This window comes from Arabidopsis thaliana, chromosome 5 (assembly GCF_000001735.4).
Source record: "Arabidopsis thaliana chromosome 5, partial sequence".
NCBI classification, from domain to species: domain Eukaryota; kingdom Viridiplantae; phylum Streptophyta; class Magnoliopsida; order Brassicales; family Brassicaceae; genus Arabidopsis; species Arabidopsis thaliana.
In genome coordinates this window covers 14958421-14971654 of record NC_003076.8, presented here as the reverse complement: position 1 = coordinate 14971654, position 13234 = coordinate 14958421, and the positions used below count along the sequence as shown (strand labels likewise).

The 13234-nt window shown below is 36.3% G+C and overlaps 3 protein-coding genes and 1 pseudogene across 6 annotated transcripts; 2 read left to right on the top strand and 2 right to left on the bottom strand.

Annotated features, from left to right (window-relative positions):
• Positions 1–311: 311 nt before the first annotated feature.
• Positions 312–2059, top strand: ARLA1A (ADP-ribosylation factor-like A1A). 2 transcript variants are annotated; one of them, NM_123127.4, is made up of 5 exons: positions 312–594; positions 1070–1151; positions 1252–1406; positions 1506–1667; positions 1741–2059. In NM_123127.4, exons 1-5 carry the CDS (start codon positions 557–559, stop codon positions 1856–1858), a joined length of 555 nt encoding a protein of 184 aa, NP_568553.1. In that variant the 5' UTR covers positions 312–556; the 3' UTR covers positions 1859–2059. The 2 variants fall into 2 exon arrangements, with proteins under 2 accessions (NP_568553.1, NP_001331082.1); NM_001344213.1 differs by lacking the exons at positions 312–594; positions 1070–1151 and having other exon boundaries at positions 1153–1406.
• Positions 2060–2063: 4 nt separating this feature from the next.
• AT5G37670 (HSP20-like chaperones superfamily protein) lies at positions 2064–2897 on the bottom strand. Its single transcript, NM_123126.3, has one exon. It carries the CDS (start codon positions 2618–2620, stop codon positions 2207–2209), a length of 414 nt encoding a protein of 137 aa, NP_198583.1. The 5' UTR covers positions 2621–2897; the 3' UTR covers positions 2064–2206.
• Positions 2898–4121: 1224 nt separating this feature from the next.
• On the top strand, positions 4122–9514 carry AT5G37665 (annotated as a pseudogene; the record flags this gene model as incomplete). Its single annotated transcript has 1 exon — positions 4122–9514.
• Positions 9515–10034: 520 nt separating this feature from the next.
• On the bottom strand, positions 10035–12041 carry PDLP7 (plasmodesmata-located protein 7). Of its 2 annotated transcripts, NM_123125.4 has the most exons (3): positions 11069–12041; positions 10528–10641; positions 10035–10283 (listed from the first exon to the last, which is right to left on the bottom strand). In NM_123125.4, exons 1-3 carry the CDS (start codon positions 11811–11813, stop codon positions 10276–10278), a joined length of 867 nt encoding a protein of 288 aa, NP_198582.2. In that variant the 5' UTR covers positions 11814–12041; the 3' UTR covers positions 10035–10275. The 2 variants fall into 2 exon arrangements, with proteins under 2 accessions (NP_198582.2, NP_001078675.1); NM_001085206.1 differs by having other exon boundaries at positions 10070–10641; positions 11069–11858.
• Positions 12042–13234: the final 1193 nt, after the last annotated feature.

The window sequence follows — 13234 nt, the reverse complement described above, 5'->3', positions numbered from 1 at the left end:
ACATAAGTGGTATCTGAAAAATCTAGTTTGTTCTTTTCGTTTGTTTGTTGTGTTATACAGAAAAAAAAAAGAGAAGAGATTGAGAGAAAAAAAAAAAAAAAGATGAAAAAGAGAGGAGAGAAGGAGGAACTTAGAATAAGGTAGAGAGAAAGAGGTAAATATGCCATTATTATATATAATATAGAGAATATAGCTGTTTTTTTTTTCTTGTATTACTTTTTTAATTTATAAATTTTTGTTAGTTATTCTTTGCAAATTTCCCATAAAAGAAATAAAAGGAACACACAAAAAAAAAAAGAATGGTGACATCTAAAATTCTAAAAGCAACAATAGCGTGACACCAAGAGTGAAGGAAGAGACACCGTTTTCACAAACTGACAAATTCTATTACCTTAAGTAAGGTCCAGATTCTTCCCTGTTCCTCTTCCTCTCTGTTTCTCTCATTACCCATCTAGCAAAATTCAAGAATCGAACTAGGGCTACGAAATATTTCGATTTTGAATCTCCAAATCCAGAACTCGAGTGTTAAATCTTCGAAAAGATCAAATCTTTGGAGATGGGTCTTTGGGATTCACTTCTTAATTGGCTCCGGAGGTAAACAAATTTCTAACTTTCATTTTGTTTTGCTGATTAAGTTGGTTTATTAGTTGTAGTCCTTTTGTTCTTCCATTGAAGTAGTTTAGAGTTATAGTTCTGGGTTTAGTAAAAACGTTGCCAAAAACCAATTTTTCTCACAAAGAGTCAACAATTATTGTTTCAAAATCTCAAACTTCTCTTGAGTTTCTTGGGCTGTATCTTTTATTGTTACATTATATGAATTGGTTCGCTGAGAAATCTACCGTTATTTCTATGTTCTTGTGTATTAATTCTCTTGACTTGATTGTCATTTTAATCCATTTATAGTAGTGATGCTTTATGTGATGTTATAGAATGGTTAAAAGAGTAGGTTATAGTTGGTTAGTAATGTATTGTTGTTTTTGGTTATACTTATGTTTTTAGTGTATAGCAGAATCACGTTTTGGTAACACTTAGATTTTGATTCTGTGTTTGCTTATATTTGTTGTGTCAGCTTGTTTTTCAAACAAGAGATGGAGCTGTCACTCGTTGGACTTCAAAATGCTGGGAAGACTTCTCTTGTCAATGCCATTGCTGTGAGTAGAAATTTCATCAGAGGTTTTAGTCGATAAATAGTATTCTCGAACAAATCTAATCTTACGCGTTTCACTTCTTGTTTTCTTTGGATTTGTCAAGACTGGAGGTTACAGTGAAGATATGATACCAACTGTAGGATTTAACATGAGGAAAGTTACAAAAGGAAATGTTACAATAAAGATTTGGGATCTTGGAGGGCAACGAAGGTTTCGTACCATGTGGGAACGTTACTGTCGCGGTGTTTCCGCCATTGTGTACATCCTCTTAAAACTTCTTCGATATGTTTTGAACATCCCATGTTACTATTTGGTTAATAATCTTTGATGGTATATGTTGCTGTGGTAATATTGCAGATATGTGATTGATGCTGCAGATCGAGATAGTGTACCGATATCAAGAAGCGAATTGAATGATCTGCTAACGAAACCGTCTTTAAATGGCATTCCTCTTCTGATTCTTGGCAACAAAATCGATAAGTCTGAAGCTCTCTCTAAGCAAGCTTTGGTTGATCAACTGTAAGTTTCTTATTCAAAGTCCATACAAAACAATCTGGATTCGAGTATATGACTTTGGATTGTTTTGATGCAGAGGGCTTGAATCTGTAACAGACAGAGAGGTTTGCTGTTACATGATCTCGTGTAAGGACTCGATAAACATTGATGCGGTCATCGATTGGCTCATTAAGCACTCGAGAACTGCCACATAAACAGACACAACAAGCTCATTGGTCTAGAGGAAAACAAAGCTTGTTTTTGGTTTCTTGATGTTGTTTTATTTGTTGAGAATCAATCAGATGTAAATCATCAGCTTTTGGTTTCTTCTTGGTTTAAATCTTGTTTTACAATTCTTCAATGTTCAAATACTTTCGGTTCATGAAAATCAAAACCCGGTTTAATCCGGTTAAAACTTCAAAGCTTGCTAGTAATATTAACATCTTATTGGATTCCTAAATATTACATACTGGCATACTGCAATTCATTAGATTTATGAAATAACAAAGTCCAATTTTATTCATCTTAAGAAAACCAAAAACCGGTTTAACCCGGTTTAGACATCAAAGCTTGCTAGTAATATTAACATTCCTAACTTTAGACGATTTCGATGAAGTGTCCTTAGGAACAACAACTGTAAGAACACCATTCTCCACGTAAGCTTTAACTTGATCAACTTTCACATTCTCCGGCAACTCAATCCGCCGCAAAAACTCACTTCCACCACCGGAAAAAGCTTCTCTCTCCGCCACGTGCCACACCAAATTCTCCTTCTTCTCTTCCTTTATTCCTTCTCCTCTTATACTCAAAACATTCCCTTCTTCAATCTGTACTTTGATGTCTTCTTTGTTGTAACCAGGAACGTTGATCTTGAAGATATGAGAGTTGTTTGATTCCATCCAATCAATCAGAGCCGTTGATCTTGACCATTCTTGGAATCTTCTAAATGGATACAAGAATATTCCTCTGTCTGCCATATTCTTCTATCTTTCTTCTTTAGCTAAGCTTGTTTTCTAGAGATGTGTATATATGTTTGAGTGGAAAGTATTTTATACAGATTACAGAAGTCGAGACAGTTCTTCGTTATCTTGTTTCTTCTTCATTTTCTCTGACTCCAGAACTTTGGAGAAGCCCAGGGGGTTGTTATATGCTACGGTGCAGTGTATATTGATATGATGGATATCGATTGATTCTAACCGTTCGATGCGATTCTAGGATTTTTGTGATTATTTGGGCCTTTTATCTTTATCTGTTGTCCCTTTTTTTTGGTATATATATATATACTCTTCAATTTTAAATCTTGAAAAGTATTATATGTATAATATAAAAAATATATTATATTTAGATGTTCTCAAGTATAGAAAAATTAATATAAATTTCAAAAATAATTCATATACTCAAGATTTCATGAATAGCAACATATATTGATTTCAATCCTTTCTTTCTTTAGCTCTATAACATGATTTTTTGTTGTAATTTGTTTCCAGCTTTGCACGATGATGGAGAAACCGGTTAACATCAAGTTAAGAGTAACATTCTATGCAATCACGAAAATTTCACAACCCGAACAAAACTAAGTACAGTTGACGACTAGATATAAAACGAGTCATATCAGTCGTGAAAATGGAGAATTCGCAAGACTTAGACCAAATAAAGTGAAATGACTCTCATTGCCTACCTTGTGGCTAGTAGTCTCTTAAACCGGTGCGATACGTGTTTGGAGCTATGTGCGATTCATGTTAGGAACTTTGTGCTTCATTCATAACTTTTACATTTGAACCAATTGTTCTGTTGATGGATCCAAAATCTTTGGACCTTCCAAGTTATATATAAGAATTTTAATAGTTGTATTCACTAGTATAGTATAATAGATGAGTTATGGCTTAGACTTATTTATAGTTAGATCACTTTTGGATCTAGGTAGATTTTGACTGTCTTAGACTCTATATTTTTTGATAGATACGAAACCCACGGAACAACTTTGATTCGAATATTTTCATTTTCCATTGGGCAGAATAAGAATTCAAACAAAAGGTTAAACCCTAATTTGGGAGTTGAAGACTTGAAGTGAAGAGATTGGTGATGAATAGTTAATGATTTTTAAAAATTTTATAATATAAAGTATGATTTTCAAATTTGCTAACACATGTATCAAATACTTTGAGTGAAAGAGATAATCGACGTGTTAAATCTAATTTTATTAATATTTTTTATTTTTTTTAAAAAAGAAATTCTTGTATATAGACGTGTTAAATCTAATTTTATTAATATTTTTTATTTTTTTTAAAAAAGAAATTCTTGTAAAATCAAGTACTACTACTAATTATGCTAAAACGATGGCTCTCTCTCTCTCTGAGGGCGATTTTTTGCCTAACTCACACCGTTTCAATTCTCCTCGCCGGAGCAGTTCTCCGACCATCATAATCTGTCTCTTTTCACGGTTTTATGACGGCGGTTACTTTCTGCCAATCAGTTTCCATGGCAGTTATCATTGCCCTTCACTTTCGGAGGGTAACTACCCACACAAACCGCCATGGATACAAACTTATATATACTTCAATTCGCTCCTTCTTCTCCCTTTTCTGCAATTCACCATTTCTCAAACACTGTCATCCACAATCATGAGTGACAGACTTCGTAAATCGGTTCAGGATTTGAACTTGGGTATTGATGATGAACCGGTGGCTCTAACTTCAGAATTTTGTTCACAGGCTGCATATGTGAACCGTTTCTCCTTGGTGGTAACAACTGTGAATCCACGCAAACAGAACCTCCGTGCCTTGATAGGACAAATGCCACGAGTTTGGGGCTTTCCTGATTCGTGCGTCGGGCGGATTATTGACAAAGGCAGAGTTCAATTCAAGTTCCAGTCTGAGGAAGCGATGAATCTCGTGCTCCGTCGTGGACCGTGGTCATTCAACGATTGGATGCTTTCGATTCATCGGTGGTATCCAAACCTTAGCGAGGCTGAAATGAAGATCATTCCTTTTTGGGTACAAATCACCGGTATTCCTCTCCTTTTCCTTACCAATGCAATGGCTAGATGTGTTGGAAATAGATTAGGACATGTTGCTGATGTTGACTTTGATGAGAACTCAAACCATACGGGTTTTGTGCGAGTTCGAATCAATTGGAATTTGGATGATCCTTTACGCTTCCAAAGAAATTTCCAATTTGCTGATGGTGAAAACACTGTGATAAAGTTTCGTTTTGAGCGTTTAAGGAATTTCTGTACCAAATGTGGCTCCCTTAAGCATGACATCAAGGCATGCACCCTTTCCTTTGATAATGAAGATCCGGTGGAGACAAGTGATGATGATGATGCTGATGATGATGACGATCATCACGACGACAACAAAGAACATGACATAAGCGACACTGATACTCTTCAGACAGTGGATCCAGCGACTCTTATTCCCGGCCTTCAATCTTCGCTTTCAAAGGGGAATCAACGCCAGGTACAAAAACTTTCAGATGGTTATTCGGTTCCATGCGTCATTGAGGACACAGACCTCACAGTTGAAAGACTCCGCTACCTTCACGCCAAACTTGCAGGAGTTAAAACTGACGCACCGGTTGAGAAAGATCTGCTCCTTGAGTCCTCTGACAATGCACAAAATGAGTTTGTCTTCATGAAGAGAAAGAGGGTTCGATTTGAAGAAATGTACCAACAGGTGGAAGCTGCAGACGAAATGGGCGTTCTGAGTCAACTTTGCAAGAAAGGAAGAAAGACTGAATCTGCAGGATCGTGTTCGATACATGATGGACGTGACGGAGGCGCGGGGGGCCCGGTACCCCTAAGGGATCCAATATGAGGATCATCTCATGGAACTGTCAGGGCATCGGTATGCCGCTGACTCAATCACGGTTGTTTCGCTTATTCCGTATGTATAACTATGATATTTTATTTTTAGTTGAAACCTTAAACCAGTGTGATAAAGTATGTAAACTAGCATATGATTTAGGCTTCCCTAATGTAATAACTCAGCCCCCTAATGGAAGGAGTGGTGGCTTAGCTCTTATGTGGAAAAACAATGTCTCTTTATCCTTGATTTCTCAGGATGAAAGACTCATTGATTCTCATGTAACATTTAATAACAAGAGCTTCTACTTGTCTTGTGTGTATGGTCACCCTACTCAATCTGAACGTCATCAACTATGGCAAACTCTTGAAAATATCTCAGATAATCGAAATGCTGAATGGTTGCTAGTGGGTGACTTCAATGAGATACTTTCGAACGCTGAAAAAATTGGTGGTCCCATGAGAGAGGAATGGACTTTTAGAAATTTCAGAAACATGGTTTCTCATTGTGACATTGAAGATATGAGATCAAAAGGAGATAGATTCAGTTGGGTAGGGGAAAGACATACACACACAGTCAAATGTTGTCTTGACAGAGTTTTTATTAATTCAGCCTGGACTGCAACATTTCCATATGCTGAAACAGAATTCCTGGACTTCACGGGCTCTGACCACAAACCGGTCCTAGTTCACTTCAACGAGTCATTTCCCCGTCGATCAAAGCTTTTCCGTTTTGATAACCGCTTAATTGACATACCGACATTCAAACGTATTGTTCAAACAAGCTGGAGGACAAACTGGAATTCACGTTCTACACCTATCACGGAACGGATCAGTAGTTGTCGACAAGCCATGGCAAGACTGAAACACGTTTCTAATTTAAACTCAGAACAACGAATCAAAAAACTTCAAAGCAGCCTAAACAGAGCAATGGAGAGTACAAGGAGGGTTGAAAGACAACTAATTCCACAACTTCAAGAGTCACTAGCGAAGGCCTTTAGTGACGAAGAGATTTATTGGAAGCAGAAGAGTTGTAATCAATGGATGAAGGAAGGCGATCAAAACACCGGCTATTTTCATGCATGTACAAAAACAAGATATTCTCAAAATCGAGTGAACACAATCATGGACGATCAAGGAAGGATGTTCACAGGAGATAAAGAAATTGGAAACCACGCTCAGGACTTTTTTACAAATATCTTTAGCACCAATGGTATAAAGGTATCACCAATAGACTTTGCGGACTTCAAATCCACAGTCACTAATACAGTCAATTTAGATCTTACAAAAGAGTTTAGTGACACCGAAATATATGATGCTATCTGCCAAATAGGAGATGATAAAGCCCCAGGGCCTGATGGGTTAACAGCAAGATTTTATAAGAATTGTTGGGATATAGTCGGATACGATGTTATATTAGAAGTCAAAAAATTCTTTGAAACATCATTTATGAAACCCAGCATAAATCATACTAACATATGTATGATTCCAAAAATCACTAACCCTACAACACTCTCCGACTATAGACCTATAGCACTTTGCAATGTTTTATACAAGGTCATCTCCAAATGCTTAGTGAATCGTTTAAAATCTCATCTAAACTCGATTGTTACGGATTCTCAAGCTGCTTTTATCCCGGGTCGAATCATTAACGATAACGTCATGATAGCACATGAGGTTATGCATTCACTCAAAGTCCGAAAGCGCGTGTCAAAAACATATATGGCAGTGAAAACAGATGTTAGCAAAGCTTATGATAGGGTGGAATGGGATTTCCTGGAAACAACAATGTGACTCTTTGGTTTTTGCAACAAATGGATTGGGTGGATTATGGCTGCAGTTAAATCGGTTCACTACTCAGTCTTGATTAATGGATCACCACATGGATATATTACACCAACACGGGGTATACGACAAGGAGATCCGTTGTCACCATATTTATTCATCCTATGTGGAGATATTCTTAGTCACCTAATAAATGGAAGAGCGTCAAGTGGAGATCTTCGGGGAGTTCGCATTGGCAATGGAGCACCAGCAATAACCCATTTACAATTTGCAGATGATTCTCTATTTTTCTGCCAAGCCAACGTACGGAATTGCCAGGCTCTAAAGGATGTGTTTGATGTTTATGAATACTATTCGGGACAGAAAATAAATGTTCAAAAATCAATGATAACCTTCGGATCGCGGGTCTATGGTTCAACACAATCAAGGCTAAAACAAATTCTGGAAATTCCAAACCAGGGTGGAGGAGGAAAATACTTGGGCTTACCTGAGCAATTTGGTCGTAAAAAGAAAGAAATGTTCGAATATATAATTGACCGAGTAAAAAAACGAACGTCAACATGGAGTGCACGTTTCCTCTCGCCAGCAGGAAAAGAGATTATGCTAAAGTCGGTCGCCCTGGCAATGCCCGTCTATGCGATGTCATGCTTCAAATTACCTAAAGGTATAGTTTCGGAGATTGAATCATTACTTATGAATTTTTGGTGGGAAAAAGCTTCAAACCAGCGTGGAATCCCATGGGTAGCGTGGAAGAGACTCCAATACTCAAAAAAAGAAGGCGGCCTGGGCTTTCGAGATCTCGCAAAATTTAATGATGCTTTACTTGCCAAGCAAGCATGGCGTCTCATACAATATCCAAACTCCCTGTTTGCACGTGTCATGAAAACCCGGTATTTCAAAGATGTTTCAATTCTTGATGTTAAGGTAAGAAAACAACAATCTTATGGATGGGCATCGCTTTTAGATGGCATTGCACTTTTAAAAAAAGGAACAAGACATTTGATTGGTGATGGATAGAATATTCGTATCGGATTGGATAATATTGTGGACTCTCATCCTCCTAGACCGTTAAATACAGAAGAAACATATAAGGAGATGACAATTAATAACTTGTTCGAACGTAAAGGCTCCTACTACTCCTGGGATGATTCTAAAATTTCTCAATTTGTCGACCAAAGCGATCATGGATTCATTCACCGTATCTACCTTGCTAAGAGTAAAAAACCAGACAAAATTATTTGGAATTACAATACAACGGGAGAATATACGGTTCGTTCTGGCTATTGGCTCCTTACTCATGATCCGTCCACAAACATTCCCGCCATAAACCCTCCTCATGGTTCGATCGATTTGAAAACCAGAATCTGGAACTTGCCAATCATGCCGAAATTAAAACACTTCCTTTGGCGAGCCCTATCTCAAGCTCTTGCTACAACTGAGAGGTTAACTACTAGAGGAATGCGTATAGATCCTAGTTGTCCTCATTGCCATCGAGAAAATGAATCGATTAACCATGCTCTCTTTACTTGCCCTTTCGCAACAATGGCTTGGCGGTTATCGGATTCGTCACTCATTCATAATCAACTTATGTCAAACGACTTTGAAGAAAACATCTCCAATATCTTGAACTTTGTCCAGGATACCACAATGTCAGATTTCCATAAGCTTCTCCCGGTTTGGCTCATATGGCGAATATGGAAGGCAAGAAATAATGTAGTATTCAATAAGTTCAGAGAAAGCCCGTCAAAAACTGTTTTAAGTGCAAAGGCTGAAACACATGATTGGCTCAATGCAACACAAAGCCATAAGAAAACACCATCACCGACTCGACAAATTGCAGAGAATAACATAGAATGGAGGAATCCACCTGCCACATATGTAAAGTGTAATTTTGATGCTGGTTTCGATGTACAGAAGTTGGAAGCTACAGGAGGCTGGATCATCAGAAATCATTACGGGACACCAATCTCATGGGGTTCAATGAAGTTGGCTCATACGAGTAATCCGCTTGAGGCAGAAACCAAAGCTCTTTTGGCGGCTTTACAACAAACCTGGATTCGAGGATACACACAAGTATTCATGGAAGGCGATTGTCAGACGCTAATTAACTTGATTAATGGGACTTCGTTTCACAGTTCGTTAGCAAATCACCTGGAGGACATCAGTTTTTGGGCAAATAAATTTGCAAGCATTCAGTTTGGTTTTATTAGGAGAAAGGGAAACAAATTAGCTCATGTCTTAGCGAAATATGGTTGTACTTATTCTACCTTTTATTCTGCTTCTGGTTCTTTACCTATTTGGCTTGATCGATACTTTTGTAATGATTCTAATTGATTAATATAATTGTTTTGACGTAAAAAAAAAAAAAAAAGACGTGTTAAATCTAGTTCGGCCATGATTAAATATTCATTCTCCAGTTTGGTCTTGTCGAAGACAATTTCTGTATAGACAATTGACTTAGTACTTAGTAGAGAACAAATAAGGACCAATAATTTTACAACGAATGGTCCTCCAATGGACTCATGCCCGGTCTAGCACCTGATATTTCATAAAATGAAATGTTTTTAACGTAAGAAAATATATGCATTGCTTTCTCTACTTTTCTCTTTAATTTGTCTTAAATTAGAAAATGTAAGAATATTACATTTGAGATTGGACGTAACATTTGAGAACATTATAAAATTTGTTTATCTTCTGAAGAGAATATATGCCATTTGACAAATAAAGATCGACATAAACTTTTGCTTTTAGACCTCACTCTTTTGCCATGCCCTTTTACTTTGTTGCTTTAGTAATCTTGTTTTTCGGATATGCATAAAGCCTTTATAATTCATTGCTTAAGACTTCCTTTTCTTATCTCTTTTCCATTTAAAATAATTATTATCACAAGTATTATGTAACAACAATCGAAACAAAATAATTTTTAAAACGTTAGAAAAAGAAAAAAGAAATAACGTTGACAGAATCCAAAGCAAATATGCATCTCATCTGGATTTTCTGGTCCTTTGAGATCCACGTTCTTGCGATTCTTCAGAACTTTGACATTTATTTACCTGAAAATTTTAAATTTATGAACAAGTATTACTTAAAACTTTGAATATACTAATAACCACCTAACTGTATGATACACATGGAAGCATATTACATATAACATTTCATTATGATCAGATTGACTACTACGTATATTTATCATGAGACCATGCATGTAAGAAACATTTTGGATATTTTTGTGTGTATTTTCCATATATTATGAAAGAAATTAAATAAGAGTAAAACTATGTAAGATAGAGAAATCACCTCCGCGACTGCAAACGCCTCTGAGGAAAAGAAGGAAGATAATTAGAAGAACAACCGCAGCTAGTAGTCCTATGATGATCGCGAACGTCTTTTCTCCTCCGTAGTTTGTTTTATCTATTTTATTCAACAAATATTATTCAAAAAAATATTATTGTTAGTTTCTATTTTGTTTTGGAATTAAAAAAAAAAAAATCATCAAATTATGAAACGTATAATTTGAGTTCTTATTGTCATTTTCTTGCAGATATATATAAATTTGTAACAGAATTTTTGTTAATTCCAAAAATATCACAACTTTGAGATTTTACAAATATATACGAACTTTTGTTATAGGTAGGATTCACTAAAATAAATAAAATTTTGTCAAATTTTAATTTCTAATATACATGTACTACACTATTCCTAAATATTTAGGAAACTTATCTAAATCTATATTTGCAGGTCTATTTTTAAAAAACAAATTGGATTTTGAATTATGGAAAACAAAACATTTTATTTTTGAAAGTTTTCCTACTAATAATAGTAAGTAGAGAGAACTCACAATTATGAGACTTGGCGTAATGTTGTGCACCATCAGTTGAATATCTAGCGTAACACTTAGCCAAGAACATGTCTCCGAAGACGGCCGTGCCACAATCATTCTTAAGCCGTCCAATGGCCGTTCCTAAACAATCTTGGCACTCTGACACCGTTAGATCTCCTACACATTGTCCCATACCTTGAACATCACCGGACCCTCCGGCTCGAAAATACCCTCCGCCATTGACTAGCTCCGTGAGAACTGCGTCTCTCCGGCTGATACCGTCGGTATTATAACCCTCAGAGGATCCACACTTCTTTAGGACAACGGTCTTGTCTTCTTGGCCAAGGAAGCTGATGTTATCGTATTTGATGTAGCAGCCAGCTAGCTGGAGGGCTCCACCACAAGTGAAAGGGCAAAGAGGACCTACTTGAGAGACGGCACGTGCCACACACGTGGCGCAGTCCGGCATGGAGAGGTCACCGCGGCATTGGAAGAGGCCACGTGCTGTGTCGGAGGATGAAGAGCCCATGATGGTGAAGTTGTTGTAGGAAGAGTATGTGGCTGAGTTAACTAGAGAAGTAAGAAGAGAGTTGAGGTTTGACTCATACGCAGACGCCGGAGAGAATTTTTGCTGGGAGCAGCCGCCAAAGACGAAGGTGTCTGTGGCGGAGGTGGCAGAGGAGAGTGAAGGAGCGGTTGCTGCGATGAGAAAGAAGAAGATGGAGAGAGTTTTGATGATGTTCCTTAGTTTTGCCATTGGCATTAGTGGAGAAGGAGAGAAAGACAATAGCAATACAAATGGAAACCTATTTATACATGTTAACTATCTAAGTCCTACTTAAAGGGTAATGAGGAACGATGGAATGATATTTCGTAGGTTTTTCCACCCAAATCACATAATTAGGTGAAGTCTAGTCAAGTTTAATGGTTTTATTATAAAACAAATCATCACTTTTATTTGATCGAAATGGTTTCTAATTTTCTATTATCATCGTATACATTAAAAATTATTTGATAATCTACAATATTAAGCTTGCCAAAATTATTTAGAAATGTTAGAGGATGTGAACCCAAAATAAGCTAATTAGTGATGGCCGTATAATAATATGGTATAGATTATTGTACAATTTAATTATGTTTTCAGTAACATGTGGATGGCTAAGTTTTACTTTTTTTTTTTGTTGCTTGACTAAAGAAGTTCTAAGCTTTTCATAAAGCAGGCACCCCATGCAACAAAGGTTTCCCAATTTCTTAGAAGTACTATTAGGGAAGAAAAGTGAATGAATAGCTTCTCTCAGTTTTTTTTCCAACAATCGTTACATTTTTAATAAAACTACTTTGTTTTTTGCATAACAAAATAGTTTAAATTGAGAAATATGTACTGTTTTTTTCTTTCATAACTTAAAGAATGTCAAATTTGGAAAGCTGAATATTCTTCTTCTTTTTTTCCACAAATAATTCTCAAAGGGAAGGTGGTAGGTGGGTGATCCCGTGAGAGCTTTACTTTAGGGTTCATATTTATTTTCTACATTATAATTGTAAAGAAAGAAGGAACCTTTTTCGAACGAAGACACATCTCTCCAACTGTACCATCGCACTCATCGAGTTTTCCATTTCTTCTTTTTAGGATATTCATTGCTTGCTCTCGAAGGAATTCTCGTACCATGCACTTCATTTAATCTTATTTTAGTTCTTTATTTTAAAAGCTAAGAGAGTTTTGTAATATAGTTAACATATGAAAATTGCATAACTTATACATTTCAGAGCATATATTATGAGATATACCGTATATATAAAGTTTGTTGATTTATTGTTAGTTTGTTTTGATGTTGGTGAATAGGTCAAAATTGAAAATATTTGATTCTGATTATCTCTGATTTAGTAACATTGAATAATGTTTCACAATTACCATGCATAATCACGATTTTACATTCGTTATAGTATTTGGTGGGATTAATGTATTATTTTTACATTTTCAAAAATTAACCAACCAGAACGGCATGTCTGCAATAGAATCATCTATGCTCAAGTTCCTAGTGGAGATAAAACTCACCAAGTGAGTGTTTCGCTAGTGACACTTGATGTGTCTCGTTTTTTTTTTATCTCTTTTTTAGGAGTCTTTTATAGCTTGTGAATAATTTAGGAAAAACTTAGAGGATACTATTTTCCAAAGGTCAAGGAAAT